Source organism: Lolium perenne, chromosome 7 (genome assembly GCF_019359855.2).
Source record: "Lolium perenne isolate Kyuss_39 chromosome 7, Kyuss_2.0, whole genome shotgun sequence".
Lineage (NCBI taxonomy): Eukaryota > Viridiplantae > Streptophyta > Magnoliopsida > Poales > Poaceae > Lolium > Lolium perenne.
In genome coordinates, this window is record NC_067250.2 from 76053576 (window position 1) to 76075898 (window position 22323).

Here is a 22323-nt window from a genome sequence, read left to right on the forward strand (position 1 = left end):
TGAATCTTGGAGCCAAATCTGGGCTAATTGGTTGGCTGGACTCCCTCCATGTTGTTGCCAGCTGGACGGTCTTGAGTTTAATCTATAAAAGGCCACTTATTTGTCTAGCGTCCTATAAGAGAAGGCCCAGCAGGCCAGCACTCCAACAACGTGCCTCAATTTTTGTATACAGCGATCCAGCCCAGTATGGTTGACGGAGAAACGAACCAGCAAACCATGTTCGCAGTTCTGGCGTAGAAGCGAACAGGTACGTACAGAATATCATTTAGCGGTGGCAGACACTGTAATATGTTCTTACTTGGGAGGGTAAAATTGGAAAGAAAAAAGACGGACGAAATTTTTGGGGAGAAATCTTCCTTCCTTTATTATTAGGTATAGGTATAGATAGATATAGATTATATTATATTACACCTAATAATAAAGAAAATAAAATTTCTTGCTCGTTCGTCAGTTATTGCCCCTGACCTTTGTTCAAATTACAACAACTGCCACCGCTGAGTTATTATTAGAAAAAAACGGTTCGTTTTAGCTTCATCGCGTTTCGTCCGTTCTGTATTTCTACTCGCTCTCGCCCCGCGCGGCCACAAACCTGACGGCCTCGTCACTCTCTCTCTCTCAGGGGCCGTGAGTCACGGCGACCACGCCGGCCATGCGCCAGCCCTCAGGGAGTCGAGACTCGAGACCTCCAGTCGCTAGGAAGGACGCGCGAGCAGAGCCGGGGGTCGCGTGCTGACTGGGTTAGCTGGTGCAGGCGGCAACGCATGCGTGCGGAAGGCGAGCTGGTCGGACGGGGCTGCTGGCGGCCGTACGCGGAACGAGTCTAGAAGGAGGCCCGCGCGTGGGGCTGACTCCGCCAGTACTTGGCCCGAAGTGAGGAGACACGCTGGGACGGTCGAGCGGTGGAAAGACGATGGCCGGAGGCGGACGTGGCCGACACGGCCGGGCTGGGCGAAGGGGTGGTGGCATTGTGCAGGAATGGAGTGTGGCGGCGGAGCAGGGACGCGCGCGGCCAGAGCCATGGGAGGCAGCGGCGTGCTAGGTGTGGAAGAGGATAACGACCTGGGGGGTTGCCGGCTGGATTGGGCTTGGGCCTCTGGTCAATGTGCCGGCCGATTTAGGCTTTCTCCCCGTTTTCCCTTTGCAAGATGATGTCTTTTCACTCTGAATTCTATAAGCACAAACGACACAGGAGCAGATTAATTTCTTATGCTCACATGCCTTTAATTTGCTGGTTGCTAACACCTCTGCAGATTTATTAGAAAGAAAAGAGCAAATTTATTTATTTATTATTATCACGTGCTATTTTTATAGGAACTAAAAATTCTTCAGAGCCAAAAGATATTGAAGATAAGTGCATATTCACAAATATAAAACTCAACTGAACATTTGATCAATGTCTCTATGTGTTTTATTAATTAATCGTGGCAACTTAAATTCGGAGCAATCACACAGGCATATATCTTTTGGCATGTTATATGTGATATTATGTACGTATACAATACCAGGATACTTATTTAAAAAATGTCGATAATTACAGATGGCAAGTAAAGGAGGAAGCGATAGCCCAAGAGAAAAGGAGGTGGCAACAACACAACGCCTCCGACCGTTGGGTGGAATCAAGGAGTTCCATTCCACCGCCAACATGTGCGACGAAGATGATAATGATACCGTGTTGCGTCAATCGACAAGATACCATCCAAAATTTCCAATAAGAAAATAGCCCGTCACAACGCACCGGCAAATTTCCTATTGAGATATTATGTAGTTTGCATGTACGGATATATTTAGTGCTGGTGCAAGGCTAATGGAGGCAATAATTTTTCATTTAGGTAAAACACATATATTTTTATTAAAATTATAGCCCTTTGATAAAGTATAATAATTGGAAAACAAAAGAAACTAATATTTATTTCTTATATCAACCATGTGCGGACAACCAACAGATGCCGTCGGCACCGCATAGTCAAACGACCCGTAGCAATGCACGGGCAAATTTACTAGTCCCTTCTAATAAACACAACAATGGTTCGATTGAAAATAAAGTCTAGATAAAAAAATGCACGTTGACAAGATGATTCCATTTTGACCATCGGTTTTGTGTTCCTTTTGTTGTAAACCTTCAATTTCGTGTTCATGTTTGAAGTGTTCTTTATCGAATTTTTTCAAATTAATTGCATGCGATTCGTTGTTTGAAAGTTTCTTTGAGGAGTAGCTTCACCTCATTGTTCACATAACTTGTGTGTTGTAAGTTTTTTTTTGTTTAGGTGATATAAACAAGTAGATTTGAATCTCTCCAGTATAGTAAGGTGTTCATTTCTGCTTTGCGCATGTCCTTTGTTTGCTACTGTGTCTATCATTAACTTCGCCACCTACTTCTCAATAATTTAGTTTATCGGTTCATTGTTTGATTACGAGGTCTACATAAAAATGATGTCGATCAACAATGTGGTTCCATTCTGAAAATCTATTATGAGTTTTGTTAACTCTAACTTCTCAATTATGTGTTCAAACTTACACCTGTGTTAGGCGAATTTTGTCAAATTCATCGTACATGGTTGACCTTTGAAAACTTCTTTTGAGAGGATTACCTTAATATCATCTATTTCACACAACTCTTATGTTGTAAGTTTATTTATTTATTTTGATGCTTGCAGATGTAACTGTGTTCAAGTGTGCTGGTGTGAGGTAAGTTCACCACATAAAGAAGAGGTGAGACTCAACGTGACTATGCAAACAATCAACCAAAGATGCTCCTGTGTTACCAATGATACTGTTGTGAAGTGTATATGTGGATTGCCTAGCCCTTTCCATCAGTTCGGACTTTTGGTTCAAGTGGCTAGTGCATGAAGCTTAACATGGTATCAGAGCAAAAATTGGTGCTCTAGTTTCCCGGCCGACGTTGCTTGTCCGTCGTTGCCGTTTGTCCGGCCGCCGTCCTCCGGCCGCCGCTCTCCGTCCACCCCCGGCCGGCTCCTCTTCGTCCGGTCTGTTTGTCTCCGACGCCCGTCCGCCCCTGCTCCCTGCTGCTCCGCTCCATCTCCTCAATTCCAATCGAAAATCTCTGCTCCCGATCGAAGCTGGCTGCCAGCACTCCGTCCGCCTTGATCCCCGGCTCGATCCTCGGCTCGATTCCACCTTGATTCCGCGGCCGTCTGCCTCGATTCGGCTCGTCCGCCTCGATCCCCGGCCCGCCAGGCTTCGCCCGCCCCCGTCAGCCCCCGTCAGATCGATCCCCGCCTCGATTCCGCGGTCGTCTGCCTCGATTCGGCTGACCCCGCTCGCCCGCCTCGATTCCCAGCCCGCCAGGCTCCGCTCGCCCCCGTCAGGCTCCGCCCGTCGCCCGTAGACGCCGCTCTCCGCTCGCCAGGACATCCCCGGCCCGCTCTCCGCTCGCCCTGCCTCTGCTCGCTCCCGATTCCGCGCTGGATTCTCGATCTCCCCTGCTCGTTGACTTCGATCTGAGGTAAAGAAAAAAGAAATACTGTCGTCGGCTGTTGTTACCCGATGTCTTCTTCCGCTGATCCCGCCTTATCTTTGGGCCTCCCTTCGATACTTGGTATTTGTCCGCTGCCTCCGTGTATGACGACTAGCCATTCTTCGTCGCCGTTTGCGGCCTCTTCACGCGGCTCTGCCCGCGCTTCACCGACTTCGTCTACGTCGGCTCGCCGCTCTATACCGACTTTCGCGGCCTCTTCCCGCGGCTCTGGCCGCGCTTCGCCGATTTTGTCTCCCTCGGCCTGCCGCTCTACATCGACTTTTGCGGCCTCTTCATGCGGCTCTGCCCGCGCTTCGCCGACTTCGTCTATGTCGGCCCGCCGCTCTACATCGACTTTTGCGGTCTCTTCCCGCGGTTATGGCCGCGCTTCGTCGACTCCGTCTACGTCGGCATGCCGCTCTACATCGACTTTCGCGGCCTCTTTACGTGGTTATGACCGCGCTTTGCCGACTCTGTCTTCATCGGCGTGTTGCTCTCCGTCGCCCCCTTTGGTGGCCTCTGTGCGTGTGGGTGATAGCTCCTCGTCGGCACCTGATTGTATGTCGACCTCTCCAGTCGCGCCACTCTCTGCGCATGAGATAGCGCAGCTTCACTGCCTGCTTGATGCTTGGGATTCCAGTTTCGTCAGCAGCCTCGCGGTCCGAGTCTCCGCCCTCGTCCTCATTGCACCTACTGTGGCAAGGTTGGCCACACTTCCTCCACCTGCTGGACGCGGGATCCCAGTTTACGTCAGCAGTTCCAGGATCGTCAGCAGGCTGGCTCTTCAGGATCTTCTGCAGTTGCACTATCTGATCAGGACATTCTCAGGGGTCTTCGTGGTCTGCTCGCTACTACAGACTCTTCCTCGCTGGGCGCTGCTGGTTCTGTGACTGGCTCTTCTGGCACTGCGCGACCACCACTTTCTACACAGTCAGGTACGTCCTCATGGTATCTGGATTCTGGAGCTTCCTTTCATATGACCTCTGAGTCTTCTATTCTGTCTGTTCTTCGGTCTCTTATTTGTCCTGTCCGTGTTGTCACGGCTGATGGTACCTCTATTCCTGTTTCTAGTAGAGGCACCCTTTCTACTCCCTCTTTCTCTGTCCCTGATGTTTTTCATGTTCCTCGCCTTCAGATGAAGCTTTTCTCTGCTAGCCAGCTCACCGATTCTGGTTGTCGCGTCATTCTTGACGCTGAGTCTTGTGCGGTTCAGGATCGTCGCACACATGCCCTGGTTGGAGCTGGCCCTCGTAGCCGTAAGTCTCCGGGGTTTTGGGAGTTAGACTGGCTTCGTGTTCCTTCCGCTGCCACTCCATCTGCCAGCCCTCCTCCGGTTGTTGCCTCTGTTACCGGCTCTTTTCAGCAGTGGCATCATCGTCTTGGTCACCTTTGTGACTCTCGCCTGTCGTCTTTGGTTCATCGTGGCCTTCTGGGGTCTTTGTCTGGAGATGGGTCGTTAGAGCATATCTAACAGAGCCCGTAAAAGTGCAAACCGAAAAACTCGAGTTCAGTCTTCCGAAAACGTGTTTACGAATCGCAAAACTGCTGGCACAGAACAAACCCCGTAAACTAAAACTGAAAAACGGAAAGTCATCATCTTCTTCACAGGAACTGTCCAGATCGCTGCCTAGGTACGTCTCCCTGCGCGGCCGCCGCCCGCGCCCCTGGCTGCAACCGCGAGATTGGGGGTTAGGCGGAGACAATCGCGTATAGGGAAGAGCTGAGCACGAGAAGCTGAAGGTTCAGGCGGCGCAGTCGAATTTATGCGGCCGGACGCAGCTAAGATTGTTCCGGCCAGAGCGGCCGTGATGCTGCTAGCTAGCTGCCCGCGCGCCTAGCTGCTGCTAGCTGGGCTGCTGCTCATGCGATAGTTGTTATCGCTTGGCTAGCTGCCCACGCGCATAGCTGCTATTGCTTAGCTAGCAGCGCGCGCATGTCGGCCGCCGCACTCTTGCCGACCACCGCTTCGCGCCATGGCCTGGCATGTCCGCCAGCCGCATGATCCGTCTGTAGCCGTGAGCTGTGTCGCAAAATTTTAACAAAATAGCTAGAAATCGGTGGCTGGAGGTGATTGTACGGACGGCGGCGCTGATGGCGCGGTGAAAAATCCGTTCAGTTTTGGGCCTGTAAACCACTCTTCGGTCTGTATTAATAGAGGTCGAGCGTGAAATTTTTCGGACCCCTGAAAAAGTTTTTCGGGCCGGACGACGAGTTCAGTCTCTGTTCTGCGCCACTTTTAACCCGAACCCGTAAATCGGCAGGAAAAATACGGTTTCGGCGTGATTTACAGGCTCTCAGCGACCGTTCGATTTAGTCCATTCAGATGTTTGGGGTCCGGCTCCCTTCGCTTCGAAAGGGGGCCATCGATACTATATCTTATTCATTGATGATTTTTCACGGTACACCTGGGTGTTTTTCATGCGCTCTCGCAGTGAGGTGCTCTCTATTTATCAGCGTTTTGCGGCCATGGTCCGCACTCAGTATTCCTCACTCATTCGCGTGTTCCGTGCTGATTTTGCTGGTGAGTATATCTCCCAGCACCTTCGTGGTGTCCTTGCTGAGGAGGGCACCCTCGCTCAGTTTTCTTGTCCCGGCGCGCATGCTCAAAATGGCGCCGCCGAGCGTAAGCATCGTCATCTTCTTGAGACCACCCGTGCTATGATGATTGCTTTTTCTCTTCCGCCACATTTCTGGGCTGAGGCTGTCTCTACGTCGGCCCACCTCATTAACATTCAGCCTTCCGCTGCTCTACAGGGTGGCATTCCTCTCGAGCGTCTCTCTGGTGTTTCTCTAGACGACTCGACTCTCCGTTCATTTGGTTGCGTCTGCTATGTCCTTCTGCCTCCTCGCGATCGCACCAAGCTGACCGCTCAGTCTGTTGAGTGTGTTTTTCTCGGATACAGTGATGAGCATAAGGGCTATCGCTGTTGGGACCCCGTTGGTCGTCTGATGCGCATCTCTCGTGATGTCACGTTTGATGAGACGCATCCCTTCTATCCTCGTCCCACCTCGGGTACTTACCCGGTGGATGATATCTCTTTTCTTCTTTTTCCGGATGCACCCCCCGCTATCCTGTCTCCTCCCCCTCCTAGTCCTGATGCGCCCCCTTCAGCGCCATCCTCTCCTCCGTCTAGTCCACCTAGTACTCCTCGTTCTCCGGCTTCGGATCCTTCTGATGCTGTCCCTTCTTCCTCTTATTCTGATGAGTTGTTCTCCGCTGATGACCTTCCCCCTTCACGGCCTGTCCATCAGTGTTGTGCCCCAGCTCGTTACTCTCCTAGTCAGTATGGTCTCTCTGTCGTTTCCGAGCCGACTTCTTATCGGGATGCCGAGCGTCATCCTGAATGACAGCTTGCCATGGCTGAGGAGATCGCTGCGCTTGAGCGCACTGGCACTTGGGATCTTGTTTTCCCCCCCCTTGTGGTGTTCATCCTATCACGTGTAAGTGGGTCTATGAAATTAAGACTCGCTCTGATGGATCTCTTGAGCGCTATAAAGCACGTCTTGTGGCTCGTGGCTTTCAGCAGGAGCACGGCCGTGACTATGATGAGACTTTTGCCCCTGTGGCTCATTTGACTACTGTGTGTACCCTTCTTGCTGTTGCTTCTGTTCGCCGCTGGTCTGTCTCCCAGCTTGATGTTCAGAATGCTTTTCTTAATGGCGAGTTGAGTGAGGAGGTTTACATGCAGCCTCCTCCTGGGTATTCTGTTCCCGATGGGATGGTTTGTCGTCTTCGATGTTCTCTCTATGGTCTCAAACAGGCCCCTCGTGCCTGGTTTGAGCGCTTCGCCTCTATGGTGACTGCTGCTGGTTTCTCTCCTAGTCTTCATGATCCAGCACTTTTCGTTCACTCTTCTCCTCGTGGACGTACTCTTCTTCTTCTCTATGTTGATGATATGATCATTACTGGTGATGATCCTGAGTATATTGCCTTCATCAAGGCTCGTCTTCGTGATCAGTTTCTTATGACTGATCTTGGTCCTCTTCGCTATTTTTTTGGTATTGAGGTTTCCTCCACTTCTGATGGCTTTTCTATCTCTCAGGAAAAGTACATTCATGATCTTCTTGCTCGTGCTGCTCTTGGGGATGAGCGCACAGTCGATACTCCTATGGAGCTTAATGTTAAGCTTCGTCCTACTGATGGTGATCCTCTTCCTGATCCCACCCGTTATCGCCATCTTGTTGGGAGTCTTGTTTATCTTGCTGTCACTCGTCCTGATATTTCTTATCATGTTCATATTCTGAGTCAGTTTGTCTCAGCTCCTACCACTGTTCACTATAGTCATCTCCTCCGCGTTCTTCGTTATCTTCGTAGCACGATCACTCGTCGTCTTTTCTTTCCCTGTTCTAGCTCTCTCCAGCTCCAGTGCTATTCGGATGCTACGTGGGCGAGTGATCCTACGGATCGTCGTTCGCTTTCTGCTTACTGTGTGTTTCTTGGTGGTTCGCTTGTTGCTTGGAAGACGAAGAAACAAGTCGCAGTTTCCCGTTCGAGTGTTGAGGCTGAGTTGTGGGCTATGGCTTTGTTGATTGCTGAGGTGACTTGGTTACGGTGGTTGCTTGCAGATTTTGGGGTCCCTGTTGCGACACCCACTCCACTTTTGTCTGACAGTACATGTGCTATCAGTATTGCACGTGATCCGGTCAAGCATGAGCTGACCAAGCATATCGGTGTTGATGCTTTTTACACACGTGCACAGGTACATGATGATGTTGTTGCGGTTCATTATGTGCCTTCAGATTTGCAGTTGGCGGATTTCTTTACGAAGGCACAGACTCGAGCGCAGCATGATTTCTTACTCTCCAAACTCAGTGTTGTGGATCCACCATGAGTTTGAGGGGGGGGGGGGGGGAGTGTTAGATGTATATATCTGTATATTGTAGTTTCCCCATATGTTATGGGGCTTTCTGCATATGTGCACCTGTACATGTACTATATATTATGGCCTTTGGCCCCCTGGTAATACAACAAGCATATTGCCCTAACACCAAGAACTCTCTATCCCTATAGATACTGGCAGCCTTAGTATAGATCTAAGCTAGGGTTTGGAGGTACTCAGAGTGATCTAGCAGTCGGACCCAACGGAGGAAGACGACGACATGTCGGCCATGCGTAGGAGGAAGAACTGCCGCAGAGGAGGTCCACCGGCTTGAGAAGAGACCGTCCCTTACCTTGGTCATTAGCGAACAGCTATGGACGGAGAGCTCGAAAGGTGAAAAATGGTGGCTCGGCTTTAGGCGGTGAGGCGGGGAGGTGTAAATAGGGCGGGGGTGGGGGGTGGGGGGGGGGGGGAGTATCGGAGGGAGGTGACAAAATTTGTCCGGCCGTATTTTCCCCAGTGGCCGCGGGCTCATGCCATCCCTCCCTCACATCAGCACGGCGCATTTTTGCCCCAACGAGCGCGAGACGTGGCTACATCGCGATAAACGGCCGAATCAAGCTTTTCCCCTTATACAATTTTTCATGTGCTTTAAAGTTCGTGCGATACATGGAATCTTTCTCCCGTGGGCATCCAAGCGCCCGTTTTTTATCTTCACGCATGTGATAGAACCCATTGTTGGCAGCCAAACAGGCCCCTACTCCAATCTTGTCTGGTTTCCTACTCCAATCTTGGCTTGTTGATGCTTGGTTTAGCAGTTGCTGAGAAGCTTGTGAGCCTTTGTCCCCCCCCCCCCCCCCCCCATTGGTCTTCATGGACGATGGGTTGGTTGTTGGTTGGCGTGGCTTGAAACTACATAATCGTCTTCAAACCTCCTTGGGGTGAAGCTTTTGTGGCTACTTGCTCGAAGTAACGGCGGCAGACACAAGATATTGATTGTGGGCATTCAAATTTAAAGACAAGACACGTCCATTAAAATCAGCCAGCAATTTTACGGTCCAAGACACTCGAAACATAACTACAAACCCTAATTCCCTATATAAAAGAAAGAGTGTAATGATTTACTTAACTTTTAAGCCACCGTGGTCTTTACTACTGCCACATTAGCGATCAATATCCATTCGAATGCGTGATGCATAAGTTTTACATGCGGGAAACGCAAACCAAAAAGGCACATCCAAAATTTGATCTTAAATATATACTAGGATCCTACCTCACAAGGTCTGCTCATCTTGTAACGAAGCACACTTCACACGTAATAGTGAGGTATAGTTCTAAGAGACAAATGAGGATGACACATTATTATATTAATTTTTCGCTCAAATTGGTATAGCTATAGCACAAAGAGGAACAACTTGTTCTAAGAGACAAATGAGGATGACACATTATTATATTAATTTTTCGCTCAAATTGGTATAGCTATAGCACAAAGAGGAACAACTTTTGTGAGGCTCACCCCGAACTTCTCAGTCATATCAATCCCTGTCCTTTCCACCTCCACCGGGAGCTTCCACTCGAACTGATTCAACAATGTTGCGAGGACCACATGCACCATCCTGCTTGCTAACGGCATCCCAGGGCACACCCGCCGCCCTGCACCGAACGGGAGGAGCTCGAAATCACCACCTTTGTAGTCTACCGTCGTCCCGAGAAACCTCTCCGGCATGAACTTGTCTGGTTCAAGCCAGATGCCTTCGTCTCGGCCCATAGCCCACACATTCACCAGCACACGGGCGCCTTGGGGCACCATGAAACCCGCTATACTTACATTTGCTTGGGCTTGCCGCGGTAGCAACAATGGAACCGGAGGATGCAACCGAAATGTCTCCTTGACTACGGCTTGAAGGTATGGCAATTGGTCAATATCAGATTCTTCGATGCTCCTCCTCATGTTGATGACTTGTGTGAGCTCCTCGTGGGCTTTCGCCATTGATGATGGGTTCCGGAGAAGCTCCACCATCGCCCATTCCACCGTGCTAGAGCTTGTGTCACTGCCTGCAACAAACAAATCCTGCAACAAAACATAAGATGTGTTGAGAAGTAATTAGTAGTCATATACATATTTACCATATGAAATGAACATATTTGCTAATGTATAATAAGAATATACTCCCTCTGTTCCATTCTATAATGCCTATAGTTTTTTGGCACGGAAATTAGCACAATAGTATTTTTTTACACAAGACCCCCTAGCTGAACAATTTGAGATTAACGTAAAATTTGGGAAATCCATATCTTCCTAACTTACCATAACAAACCCCACAAATCTCTCTTGTTGATTCTCCATATATGTGCAGCCAAGTTCAATTAAGGAAAGTAAACCATTGCTGCCTAATTTTAAGGAATCGTTGGGCCATGCATTAGAAATCTCAATTAATTGTTTCCAATTTTGTATGGATTTTTTCTCACGCATATTGTGTGTGAGCTGAACGTTGGGGGGGGGGGGGGGGGGGGTAATTTTAGAAAAGCCAAGCTAAAACCTTATATTCTGAAACAAATGCCAAAAATCTATAGGCACTATAGAAAGGAACGGAGGGAGTATATGTTTTCTAGTTGACTTTGAACTATGTGCACACGAATAAAAATATCTAATCGGACCCTGCATAAATAGGCGACATATTTAAGATAGCAACACACTCTTGAATATGTGAAAGTTTCATCTTTATTTTTCTGAGATCCCTATAATTTTTTATGTGACGATAAATTTACATCTACTTCATTATTTAGCTCAAAAATCCAATTTTGTTCTACATGCTTATTGTGATGGAGGGTGCAAACCAACCCGCCTTTTACTCAACATGGAGGGTGCAAACAAACCCACCTTTTACTCAACTCGTTCGTCTCCCTACTCATGTCCTCCTCCCCCTCCACCTTTTTTTACCTTCATATAATCCATGCATCTCCCCTCCTTCCCCACAATTCTCCTCCTTGCTCGGATCTTCCACACATCAAGAGCGATAACGCCACAATCGGGTGCCCATTTAAGTCATTAGGGCAAAGTAAATTTACAGCCAACATCCATGAACATCCAGTGGTAGATATGGTGGTTGTCGTTGCCACCATCTTCTTCGAGGCCAGGGGTGCACGTCATGATCAAGGTCGTTCATCAATCAACATCACCCAAACCCTACTTCAAATTCCCTTTCCCGAACCTTTATTCCTCCTTTCATAATTTTTTTTTACACTTCCCTGTTCTTCCTCTCGCATGGATTTATTATAACATATAGATTTCACATATAAATATTGACATAGTTTTCTTTATATCCGAACTCATGAGAAATAGCAGTCAATTATTTTAGAATGGATGGAGTAGGTGATTTTTTCCTTTCCAGTTATTCTACCCATATCACTAGTCGGCGATGTGTTGTACGCATTTTTTTTTTTTGCAAAAATTTCGCCGAGCTATTAATGATCATGAACATCAATATAAACAGCCCAAAAAATAATAAGAATTATAAATAAGAAGTTGTGTTGTTGCAAGGTCTGCACATTCTTAATCTTCGTCAGTCAGTCAAATGGCAGTCATTGGGAAAACAGAATCAAGGAGTATAATTCACCTTTAATTGTAAATCAATTTTCTGTGGCCTCGGCCCCGTCCTGCTTATTTAATCATTCACAGTAGATTATTAAATTGCAGCTAGTGGTAGTATTTGTTCAATTGATAATGACGTTTGTGCAATTGTGTGGCAGCAGTGCAGCCTTTGCTGCTGTTGGCCGTAGCTCACGTGAAGGCCACAAAAGTCCATGTCTCAGCAGTTGCAGATTGGGTAGCAGTACGGTAATCTTATCAATATGCACAGTACTTGAAAAGACTAATAATGCGTGGAAAGTCATTTTGGCTCCTGGTGCTCTTGGCATATTAGAAAATTCAAAAATTTATATTTATAGATTTCACAAAATTGTGAAATGGCGGCGCCCGCGGCGGGCGGCTCGGGGGAAACAAACCTCGCGTCGCCACCGATCCCTCGGCCTCCTCCTTCCTTCTGCCGCCGCTGCTGGCCTCGTCGCGGTGGCGGCGGCCCCCGCTGCCAAAGGTGGCTGGGGGATCCCGCGGTGGATGCAAGGGCTGCCCGGCGTCCCGACTTCGTCTTCTCCGGCGCTTGCGGCGGCTTGATGGGGTGCAGCGAGCGGTGGGATGCGGTGGCGGACAACGCTGGTGTGGCTTGTGCTTGAGGCGGCACTCCCGACGGCGGTTTCGGCCAAGGCCCAGTCTGAGCCTAGATGTGCTTGGTGGGCCGTGGCGTGCGCGGCAGCTCCTGGTGCAAGGCGACCGTTTGCTGCTTCGCGGTGGTGCCTCCGGGCGGCTGGGCATGGTGGAGCCGCAGCATTGCCTACCGGCGGGCGGTTTGCTGGCATATCGTGGACGACGGGGCAGCGGCCCCAGACATGGTGGCGACGGTCTCTTCCTCGCTGGAGGTGGTCTGGAGTTGACCGACTGGTGTGTGGCCGGTTGTGGCGGATCTAGAGATTCCGCACCGTGTCCTGGAGTTGAGGTGGAGGAAGTTGGCGGTGGTGGTCTTCAGCCCCGAACGCCGTGGCAGCTGCCCGGGTTCGCTCTGGTCGCTATGACTACTATCTCGCAGGCGGCGGTGATGATTCGGACGGCGACTCTTTTGTTGCGGTGGCAAGGAGCCTAGGTCTGGCGGCGCAGGGGATGTTGGGCTCGGCTGCCTATTTTCGACGGCTTCGACGACGGACATCACGATCTCTTTGTGTCGGTCGTTGACTTAGCTTCGAGGGTGCCCGTCAATCTCGGGCTTGACGTGGCGCCAGGATGCCGGGGCGGCGGCCCCGGTTTGGTGGTTCTTCATCGTGCCTAGCTAGGAGGTGGCTCTGGCGTGAGGCGGTTCTAGGCCCCGGCGCCTCATTTCGTTTGTGGCCGCATAAGTCAGGCGCGCGGGGCTGGCGTTGCTATGTGAGTGTTGGGGATGGTGGTTCGGCCGGTCTCCAGGGGCGGGTGCGAAGTTTGCAACTCCCTGCCGGGTCCGATGATGGCGACGCCCTTTGGTGTCGTGTCCTTCTTGGAGGCGTTAACGTGGCAATGTTCTTGCTCCTCCACCCGGGATTCTCCGGGGGACACTCAAGATCTAGCATGGGATCGGGCGAGGTTGACGCTCTTGCGTCACTTTCCTGTTGGGGCCTCGCTTTGGATGTGCCGCCGGTCGAAGGGACTAGTGGAGCGCTTTGGTGGTTGGTGTCGGCGAGCTTCTCGTCTTCGGCTAGGCGGTGCGCGGCTTGGGGCTGGCGTGGATGTCGGAGCGGCGGCTCCGGGATATCACCTCCGCCGTGTTGCGTCAAGGTGTCAGGGTGTCGGCTTTGGTTGCTTGGGTGACTTGGTCGTCGGCTCGCGTGGGGGCGCGGCCTCAGGGCCGGCGTGGATGTCGCAGCGGCTCCAGTCTTTTGCCTCTGCCTTATCGCGTTGAGGTGTTGGGGTGTCGACCTTGGTCTTTCGGGCGGCTTGGTCGTCGACTCGTATGTAGGCGCGACCTCAGGGTCAGCGTGTTGTGTTGGCTGTTATATTAGGTTTTTGGACGGTTTCCCTTATAAACAGTTTAACTTCTTTTTCGACTTAATCAATGAAAAGGCCAATGGCTAGGTTCAAAATAATTATGAAAAAAATTCTAAAAATAGCTAATGATATATCCCACAAATGTGTGAAATCTATATTTCAAATGTTCTATATTTTGAGCTACACATTATTTTTAAAAAATGATTACCTCGAAAGAGCCCATGGTTTTCTATTGAATAAAAAGTGATGAGACAACCGAAATTTATCCAGAGAGGATAGAAACTCCGGCCGGCTGGAAGTGCCACTGCATATCCAACCTAATGCCTTAGTTCTCACCTACACAAAAATTACAAAGTCTATCTTTATGCAGAGTCGAGTCAAGACAAGATGTCGTTACCGTGAACAGCGACCTCAGCGTGTCGCGGTCGAGGCCGGCCTTGGCGCCGTCACGCGCCGCGACGTCGAGCAGCACGTCGAGGAAGTCCTCGCTCTCCTTCCCGGGATCGCCGTCCTCACGCCTCCGCTGCCGCCGGTCCACCTCCGCGTCGAACACCACGTGCAGCCGCGCGAACATCCTCGCCATCCGCCGGCGCAGCCCCTGCAGGTCGGCACGCGCGAGCGCCGGGAAGAAGTCCGACACGTTCGGACAACCCCCGGCCTCCATGATCTCGGCCACCAGCACCTGGAACTCCTTGGACCCGCCGTGGTCGTCCAGGCTCGTGAGGTCCCTCGAGAAGATGGTGCCGGATAGGAGGTTCAGGATCGTCGTGAACGCCACGCGGCCGACGTCAATCTCGGCACCGTCGCTCGCAAGCCGGGCGACGTGGGCGGCGAGCTCCCGCACCTTGTCGCTCCGGAGGCCCTTGAGCGCGTCGAGCCGGTGCGGCGCAAAGAGCTCCGTGGCCATGGTCTTCCGCAACGAGCGCCAGCGCGGTCCGATGGGGAGCGCGGCGACCGAGTACCTGGTGTGGTCGCCCACGGCGTCGTTTACTAAGCGGGTGGCGAAGACGGCGTCATGCTTCTGCAGGATCTCGCGGGCGGCGTCCGGGGAGGAGGCGACCACCGTGGTGACCGCACCCAAGCGGAGGGACATGAGCGGGCCATAGGTCCCGGCGAGGCGGGCGAGGGAGCGGTGCGGCTGGTCGCCCAGGAGGTGGAGGCTGCCGATGAGTGGCAGGGGAGTGGGGCCTGGAGGGAGGCGGCGGCGTGCGTGGGCGAAGAGGTCGAGCAGGTAGATGGCGAAGAGGGAGGCGACTAGCCATGGCAGCCAGGCAAGATACAAAGACATTGTACTATCTGGTACACACCGACCAGTAGTGTGTGTGTGTGGCGATAATTCAGAAAACTAGAGCATGATCTGTATATATGGAGGCTCGGCTCGTACATCTCAATTAGTTTTTTATAGATAAAAGGCACAAGTGCCTAACTTTAAATTAATAAAGTCACGAACGGCGAAAACGATACATAGTGCTAAACCCAGCTTACAGATCGATACCACACACCCACACGAACTACCAAAGAAGCTACAACCAGAAGCGCGACCAATATGCTTAGCCAAAACGCCTACGAGGACTCGGAGCAGAGCTGGAAGCTACAATGTCGGGCCGGAACTCACTCGAGAGCGAGCCATTTTTCACGCGTGCCGTCGACAGCACCCCTTCGTCGCAGAAACGCCACCGAAAGCCGATCACCACCGGGGACCAACCCACGATGCTCACAGACCGAGAAGTAGCACCAATGAAGCTCGACAAGGGAAGGGCACGGAGCAAACCTTGCCGAATATCGCCGAAGAATCACCTCCGTCACAACCATCGGAGAACCTCGTGTTGTGGGCTCCAAGATGGTGTCTTCAAGAAGAGCACGACACCGGAGTGCCGCCACCGCCCGATCCGAAGATCTAGGGATTTCACCTGGAGCCCGTATATGGACAGAGAGAAGCCCCAACGACGCCTCCAGGAAGGTCACGGCGTCCGGGGACGTCACCATCGTGGCCCAAGCGGGCAAGGGTTTCCCCTCGGCAAAATCCCTCCACCATCTACAGATTGGGCCAACCAAAAGGTCAACCCACCACCGCAATGATACGTCTCCGACGTATCGATAATTTCTTATGTTCCATGCCACATTATTGATGATATCTACATGTTTTATGCATACTTTATGTCATATTTATGCATTTTCCGGCACTAACCTATTGACGAGATGCCGAAGGGCCAGTTCCTGTTTTCTGCTGTTTTTGGTTTCAGAAATCCTAGTAAGGAAATATTCTCGGAATCGGACGAAATCAACGCCCAGCATCTTAGGATCACGCGAAGCTTCCAGAACACCCGAGAGAGGCCAGAGGGGGGCCACAGGCCCACCAGACACCACCCTGGCGCGGCCAAGGGGGGGCCGCGCCCCCCTGTTGTGTCGTCGCCTCGTTGACCTTCTGACGCCGCCTCTTCGCCTATATAAAGGTCCCTGACCTAAATCTTCGAGACGAGAAAAGCCACGGTACGAGAAACCTTCCAGAGCCGCCGCCATCGCGAAGCCAAGATCTGGGGGACAGGAGTCTCTGTTCCGGCACGCCGCCGGGACGGGGAAGTGCCCCCGGAAGGCTTCTCCATCGACACCGCTGCCATCTCCACCGCCATCTTCATCAACGCTGCTGTCTCCCATGAGGAGGGAGTACTTCTCCATCGATGCTAAGGGCTGTACCGGTAGCTATGTGGTTAATCTCTCTCCTATGTACTTCAATACAATAATCTCATGAGCTGCCTTACATGATTGAGATTCATATGATGATGCTTGTAATCTAGATGTCATTATGCTAGTCAAGTGGATTTTACTTATGTGATCTCCGGAGACTCCTTGTCCCACGTGTGTAAAGGTGACAGTGTGTGCACCGTGTGGGTCTCTTAGGCTATATTTCACAGAATACTTATTCACGGTTATGAATGACATAGTGAAGTGCTTATTAATACCTCTTTATGATTGCAATGTGTTTTGTATCACAATTTATCTGTGTGCTACTCTAGTGATGTTATTAAAGTAGTTTATTCCTCCTGCACGGTATAATGGTGACGGTGTGTGCATCGTGTAGTACTTGGCGTAGGCTATGATTGTGATCTCTTGTAGATTATGAAGTTAACTATTGCTATGATGGTTTTGATGTGATCTATGCCTCCTTTCGTAGCGTGAAGGTGACAGTGTGCATGCTATGTTAGTACTTGGTTTGGTTATGTTGATCTATCATGCACTCTAAGGTTATTTAAATATGAACATCGAATATTGTGGAGCTTGTTAACTCCGGCATTGAGGGTTCGTGTAATCCTACACAGTTAGTGGTGTTCATCATCCAACAAGAGGGTGTAGAGTCTAGCATCTATTTATTTATTCTGTTATGTGATCAATGTTGAGAGTGTCCACTAGTGAAAGTATGATCCCTAGGCTTTGTTCCTAAATACTGCTATCGCTGCTTGTTTACTGTTTTACTGCATCTCTACTGTCCGCAATATTACCACCATCAACCACACGCCAGCAAGCACTTTTCTGGCGCCGTTACTGCTGCTCATACTTATTCATACCACCTGTATTTCACTATCTCTTCGCCGAACTAGTGCACCTATTAGGTGTGTTGGGGACACAAGAGACTTCTTGCTTTGTGGTTGCAGGGTTGCATGAGAGGGATATCTTTGACATCTTCCTCCCTGAGTTCGATAAACCTTGGGTGATCCACTTAAGGGAAACTTGCTGCTGTTCTACAAACCTCTGCTCTTGGAGGCCCAACACTGTCTACAAGAATAGAAGCTCCCGTAGACATCACGCAACACGCTGCTCGCCGGTGCCACGCTTCCCTCACGGGCGTGGAGACTGGCCAGCACCCGAGCCTCTGGCACGCCCGCCAACCAGCAAGCTCCCACCTTCTAGGGCGGCCGCCCCGGCGTCCCAGAGCACACACACCTCATATCAACGAAGAAGACACGACACCGCAACGAAGTTCCATTGACGAGAGGCGGCGGGGGGGGGGGGGGGGGGATTTCCAGCAGCCAGATCAGCGGGCAGCAGCCCCCTGACTGCCAGCGCCCTTAGATCTGGGGGAAGATCGGAGCACGGAAGGCCCAGGGGCCCCTGCCCCGGCCCGAGCCCACCCACCACGCCTCCACGAAGTCATCGCTGGAGCCCCTCACAATGACACCCTGACCTCCATCCACCGGAGGGGCGTCCACGCACGTCACCGACCGCCGGGGAAGCGCCCGACTGCACCGTCGAAGCCACCACGCCACCGCCGCACGACCACGCCACGGCGCCCCTCGACCAGCGCCGCGCCCCCGCAATTCGGGAATGCACGGATATGATCAAGACACATATCCAATAAATGACCAACAACGGGATCTAGAAAATAATGATGGTCCCTACGCTTTGCATGAAAATAAATTTATCGTTTGAATCTTAAATGGCAAGTCCTAATCTCTTTGTCTTGCGATACTTGGTTTGTCTGAGATCTGATCTTCAGTATCTCTATCCCTAGTTCGATCTTGTTACCGGCAAACACATTTACCCATTCCATGATATTACATTCTCGTGACCTAGTCACATGCTTCCAAGCTTCGTAGATGTAATATCACCGAGTGGGTCCAGAGTACCTATCTGTCACATGGATGGACAAATCTTGATCTTGATTGATACACATCAACCTATTCCTTCGGGATACCCAAGAGACACCTTTATGATCACCTTGTTATGATGTTATGGTTGATGCAGTCAAAGCTCCTTCTGGCAATAGTGATTAGATGTGATCTCATGATCAAAGAAATTGGTTACTAATTTTTATTAGATATTGAAATGTTGAACTTTGTGAATGGATCTTATTCTAATACTTATGTTGGGTGTGTGTCCGTCAGATCGTTCATCAAATGACATGACCCCCTGGTAAATTGACATAAATGTCCATGATCAGGAAACCCTGATCATCAGTTAACTAGGGACTTGGTTTGTTTATATACCACACGTGTACTAATGTTTTCGCTTAATATAGTTATAGCATGGGATAAAACTTATTATGAAGATTAGAGATATGATGTTGAAATATCTTTATTATCTGCCTCTAGGGCACATCTCCAACAGTGGGGGTTGTTGGTTGGATTTGAAAAAAGTTGGTTTGCCATGCTGGTATTTTTGTGCCAAGTCGATGATCTTATTGATGTCTTACTCTAAAATCTGGTCACCTTTGAGTTCCAATCTTCCGAGATTTGTCATGATTGGCACATGTCGCCACTTGATATCTAGATTGGAATTGATCCGACCGTGCATGCCGTTATCTTTACCTAGTAAGGGTTCATGAGTGTGTGGCACGAAGCTTCACCCTTTCTTATTAGTGCTATGGGACATGGCTAAGTATACATTCCCATGACATCAATAGAGATGGAGAAATTCATGGTGGGTGTGATTGGAGGTTTTGAAGTTAGGACGGATATGTGGTTTGGCTGCGATGAAAACTTTGCTGCACATGCTCTTCCCGTGTGTCGGGTGTTTGGTGAGTGGTAGAATCGGCCTCGACAAGGAGTGGTAGCACAAGAGGACTACATTTTTTGTGGTGCTCCTTGAGGATCAAGTCGCGTCTTCCAGGGTGAAAACCCCAATGTATGGCCTTCATTGGTTGTACCTAGTAATAGCCCTGATGAAATTGGATTTCTCCATGGTGAAAAAAACCAGATATTCGATCGGGCGATGGAAACGATTGTGCATTGTTTCCTTCTCGAAGGAGTTGCTTTTGGAAAATCTCTTTTATAGTCGGTATGTTGTCTTTCGTGGTGGTTAGAATGTCGTTGTTGCGAGTGTTTTATCACCACGATGGGGTATTTTTTTTTGTTTTCTTCTTTTCTTTGTTGGTTGTGTGAGATACCTTCGATCCGGATTACGAATTGTAGTATGAAAAGTTTTTTCCCTAGTAGACCTAGGTTTAATCAAACCTTGGGAAGCACTACTAAAATGGTGTAAAGGAAACATCTACAACACTTGCTAGTTAATTTAATTTCATGTTTACCAGACCTAGCTAGTTTACTTTTACGGTGGTTGTGTTCAATGATAGAAATAGGCCAAGGTTAAGGTTTCTCCTACAGCTATCCATACATATATAATCAAAGCGCAAATGTGTAACAAATAAAATAGGGATAAGATATTTGTGAGTAGCACATCTGTAAATACTCTTGTCCCTAAAGCCAGAGGTGACAAGAGCCTTTTGGTCCAACCACTGTCCTCACAGCCGCGAGCAACAAAAGTTATTAAGCATATGAATACATACATAAGCATTAAGCTGGATGATTGTGCCATGATCCCGAATGAATCACTAAACATGTAACGTTAATTTCACATTTCCGCCTCTGAGGAGGTTTCGCGGTAGCACGCTATTCTCCACTCATCTCACATGTTCCCTTGATTGATCTGAATGATATGGGTACATGCAGATCATCAAAATGAGGCAAAGAGACAAGGATACAAGATTGCAAGACTCCTATTCAATCCTTACACATATAATAAGATTAGATGTACATAAACTCTGCGATGATTCACCACAACACGCAACGCGTGAGGACTACTCACACATAATATCAAGATCAATAACTAAGATAGAAATCGTTGTGGCAAATACTTGGATTGAAATCTCAATATTTGTACAATGGTCACCAATTCTCAAGGAGATCTCTTTTATAATGGTGATTTATATGGCTATGGAGGAGATTGGAGATGGAATGGATGAACTATGGTGGTGGATATCCTTCGGTGTGGTGTAGATGGATCTGATGGATGATGGCTCTGTTTGGCGACTAAGGGCTCTCTTTTTGGTGTTGGGTCCGTCACAAAACTTATAGGGTTTAACCTCAGAAAGCCTACGGTACATGGTACAAGCGGACGGTATGGGCGGGGCTTGCCCCTACCGATGCCCGTTAAAGTACCTGGAACTGCCTCTTCGAGCATAGTCAAGTTTGTCGTACTCTTGACGTGATTTTCTTCAGTAATTGCAAGTCCATTTGTTATTATGACGTGATTTCCTGCACACCATTCAAAAATAGAATAGATTGTACATATTTGCATTAATTATTCATTGGTGGCAAGTTGAGAGGTAAACTTAGTCAATTTCTTGACTAAGCTAAGGGTTTAAACCCGAGAAAAAGTGCCATATTTCACAGCCATCGGTGTGCATTCTTGATGACCGGGAATAATTCCCGGTGAACGGCCTAGGAACCCTTGTCAAAGCAACAATCCGCTTCCACGCTCCACTAACCGGTGTGCACGGTGCGCCCTGTCAACGAGAATCCCCTGTGGAGAGTTGATCCATGGGGCGTGGCCCGCTACGGGTCCAATTCCTTGACCAAATCGCCCTTGGAGTTCTCGGGGCGTGGGATGTGTCTTTTTCGGGGATGGCATGCCTAAACCTGTTGCACGCTCCCTTGGATGGTGGCAGGGACAATAAATTCACATCAGGCATAGTGCCACCCTACATGCATAATCATGCCAACAAGATGGAGTTGGGGGTCACATCGGCGCCACCCAGTAGGTGTGCATGCTGGACACCAGGGTGGTGCATGTGTCACCTCTACTGCCGGTCACTACCTATATAATGTAGGTGGAGGACATGCATGTTGCACATGTGGTACCCCCTTGACCTATAAATGGAGGGCCATGGCAAATGAGCAAAGGGTTGGCTAGTTGAACACACAAACACATGGCCAGATATAGGAAACCTAGCACCTATGTCAAGGAGAAAACCTCCATTATAACTTAAGAACATATCAGCCCAGACAAGCATGATGTAGGGTTTTACGCGCAATGCGGCTGATGTCTACGCATGCTTCTATTCCTGTAGACAGTGTTGGGCCTCCAAGAGCAGAGGTTTGTAGAACATCAGCAAGTTTCCCTTAAGTGAATCACCCAAGGTTTATCGAACTCAGGGAGGTAGAGGTCAAAGATATCCCTCTCAAGCAACCCTGCAATTATGATACAAGAAGTCTCTTGTGTCCCCAACACACCTAATACACTTGTGAGATGTATAGGTGCACTAGTTCGGCGAAGAGATGGTAAGATGCAAGTGATATGGATGAATATGAGTGGTAATAACAATCTGAAATAAATATGGCAGCAAGTAAACATGCAATAGAACAGTAAATAAACGGAGCTTCGATATTTGGAAACAAGGCCTAGGGATCATACTTTCACTAGTGGACACTCTCAACATTGCAATCATAATTGAATATAAATATAAGCACTTCATCATACTACTCTCTTATTGGATAGAGAACTCAAATTCATTGGGCAAGTGTGCAAAAGCACACCTCAAAGGCATATTCCCAAGTACTAATAAACACCACACACCGTCACCGTGAGCATTCATAGGAGGTACTAACACACCACAATTCATAAGAGAGTTACACACGGCGCACACACTGTCACCATTACACCGAGGTCATAGTAACCCCAAAGTT

General features: G+C 49.5%; 1 protein-coding gene across 1 annotated transcript; it reads right to left on the reverse strand.

Annotated features, from left to right (window-relative positions):
* Window positions 1-9727: 9727 nt before the first annotated feature.
* On the reverse strand, window positions 9728-15203 carry LOC127317006 (geraniol 8-hydroxylase). Its single transcript, XM_051347521.2, has 2 exons — window positions 14262-15203; window positions 9728-10366 (listed from the first exon to the last, which is right to left on the reverse strand). Exons 1-2 carry the CDS (start codon window positions 15150-15152, stop codon window positions 9761-9763), a joined length of 1497 nt encoding a protein of 498 aa, XP_051203481.1. The 5' UTR covers window positions 15153-15203; the 3' UTR covers window positions 9728-9760.
* Window positions 15204-22323: the final 7120 nt, after the last annotated feature.

What these genes read in the sequence shown, in the direction of transcription:
- LOC127317006 (XM_051347521.2), bottom strand. Translation starts at nt 15,152, where the DNA reads ATGTCTTTGTATCTTGCCTGGCTGCCATGGCTAGTCGCCTCCCTCTTC. An exon ending in CGCTGAGGTCGCTGTTCACG is followed by an intron (nt 10,367 to 14,261) that starts GTAACGACATCT and finishes GTTTTGTTGCAG; the next exon opens with GATTTGTTTGTTGCAGGCAG.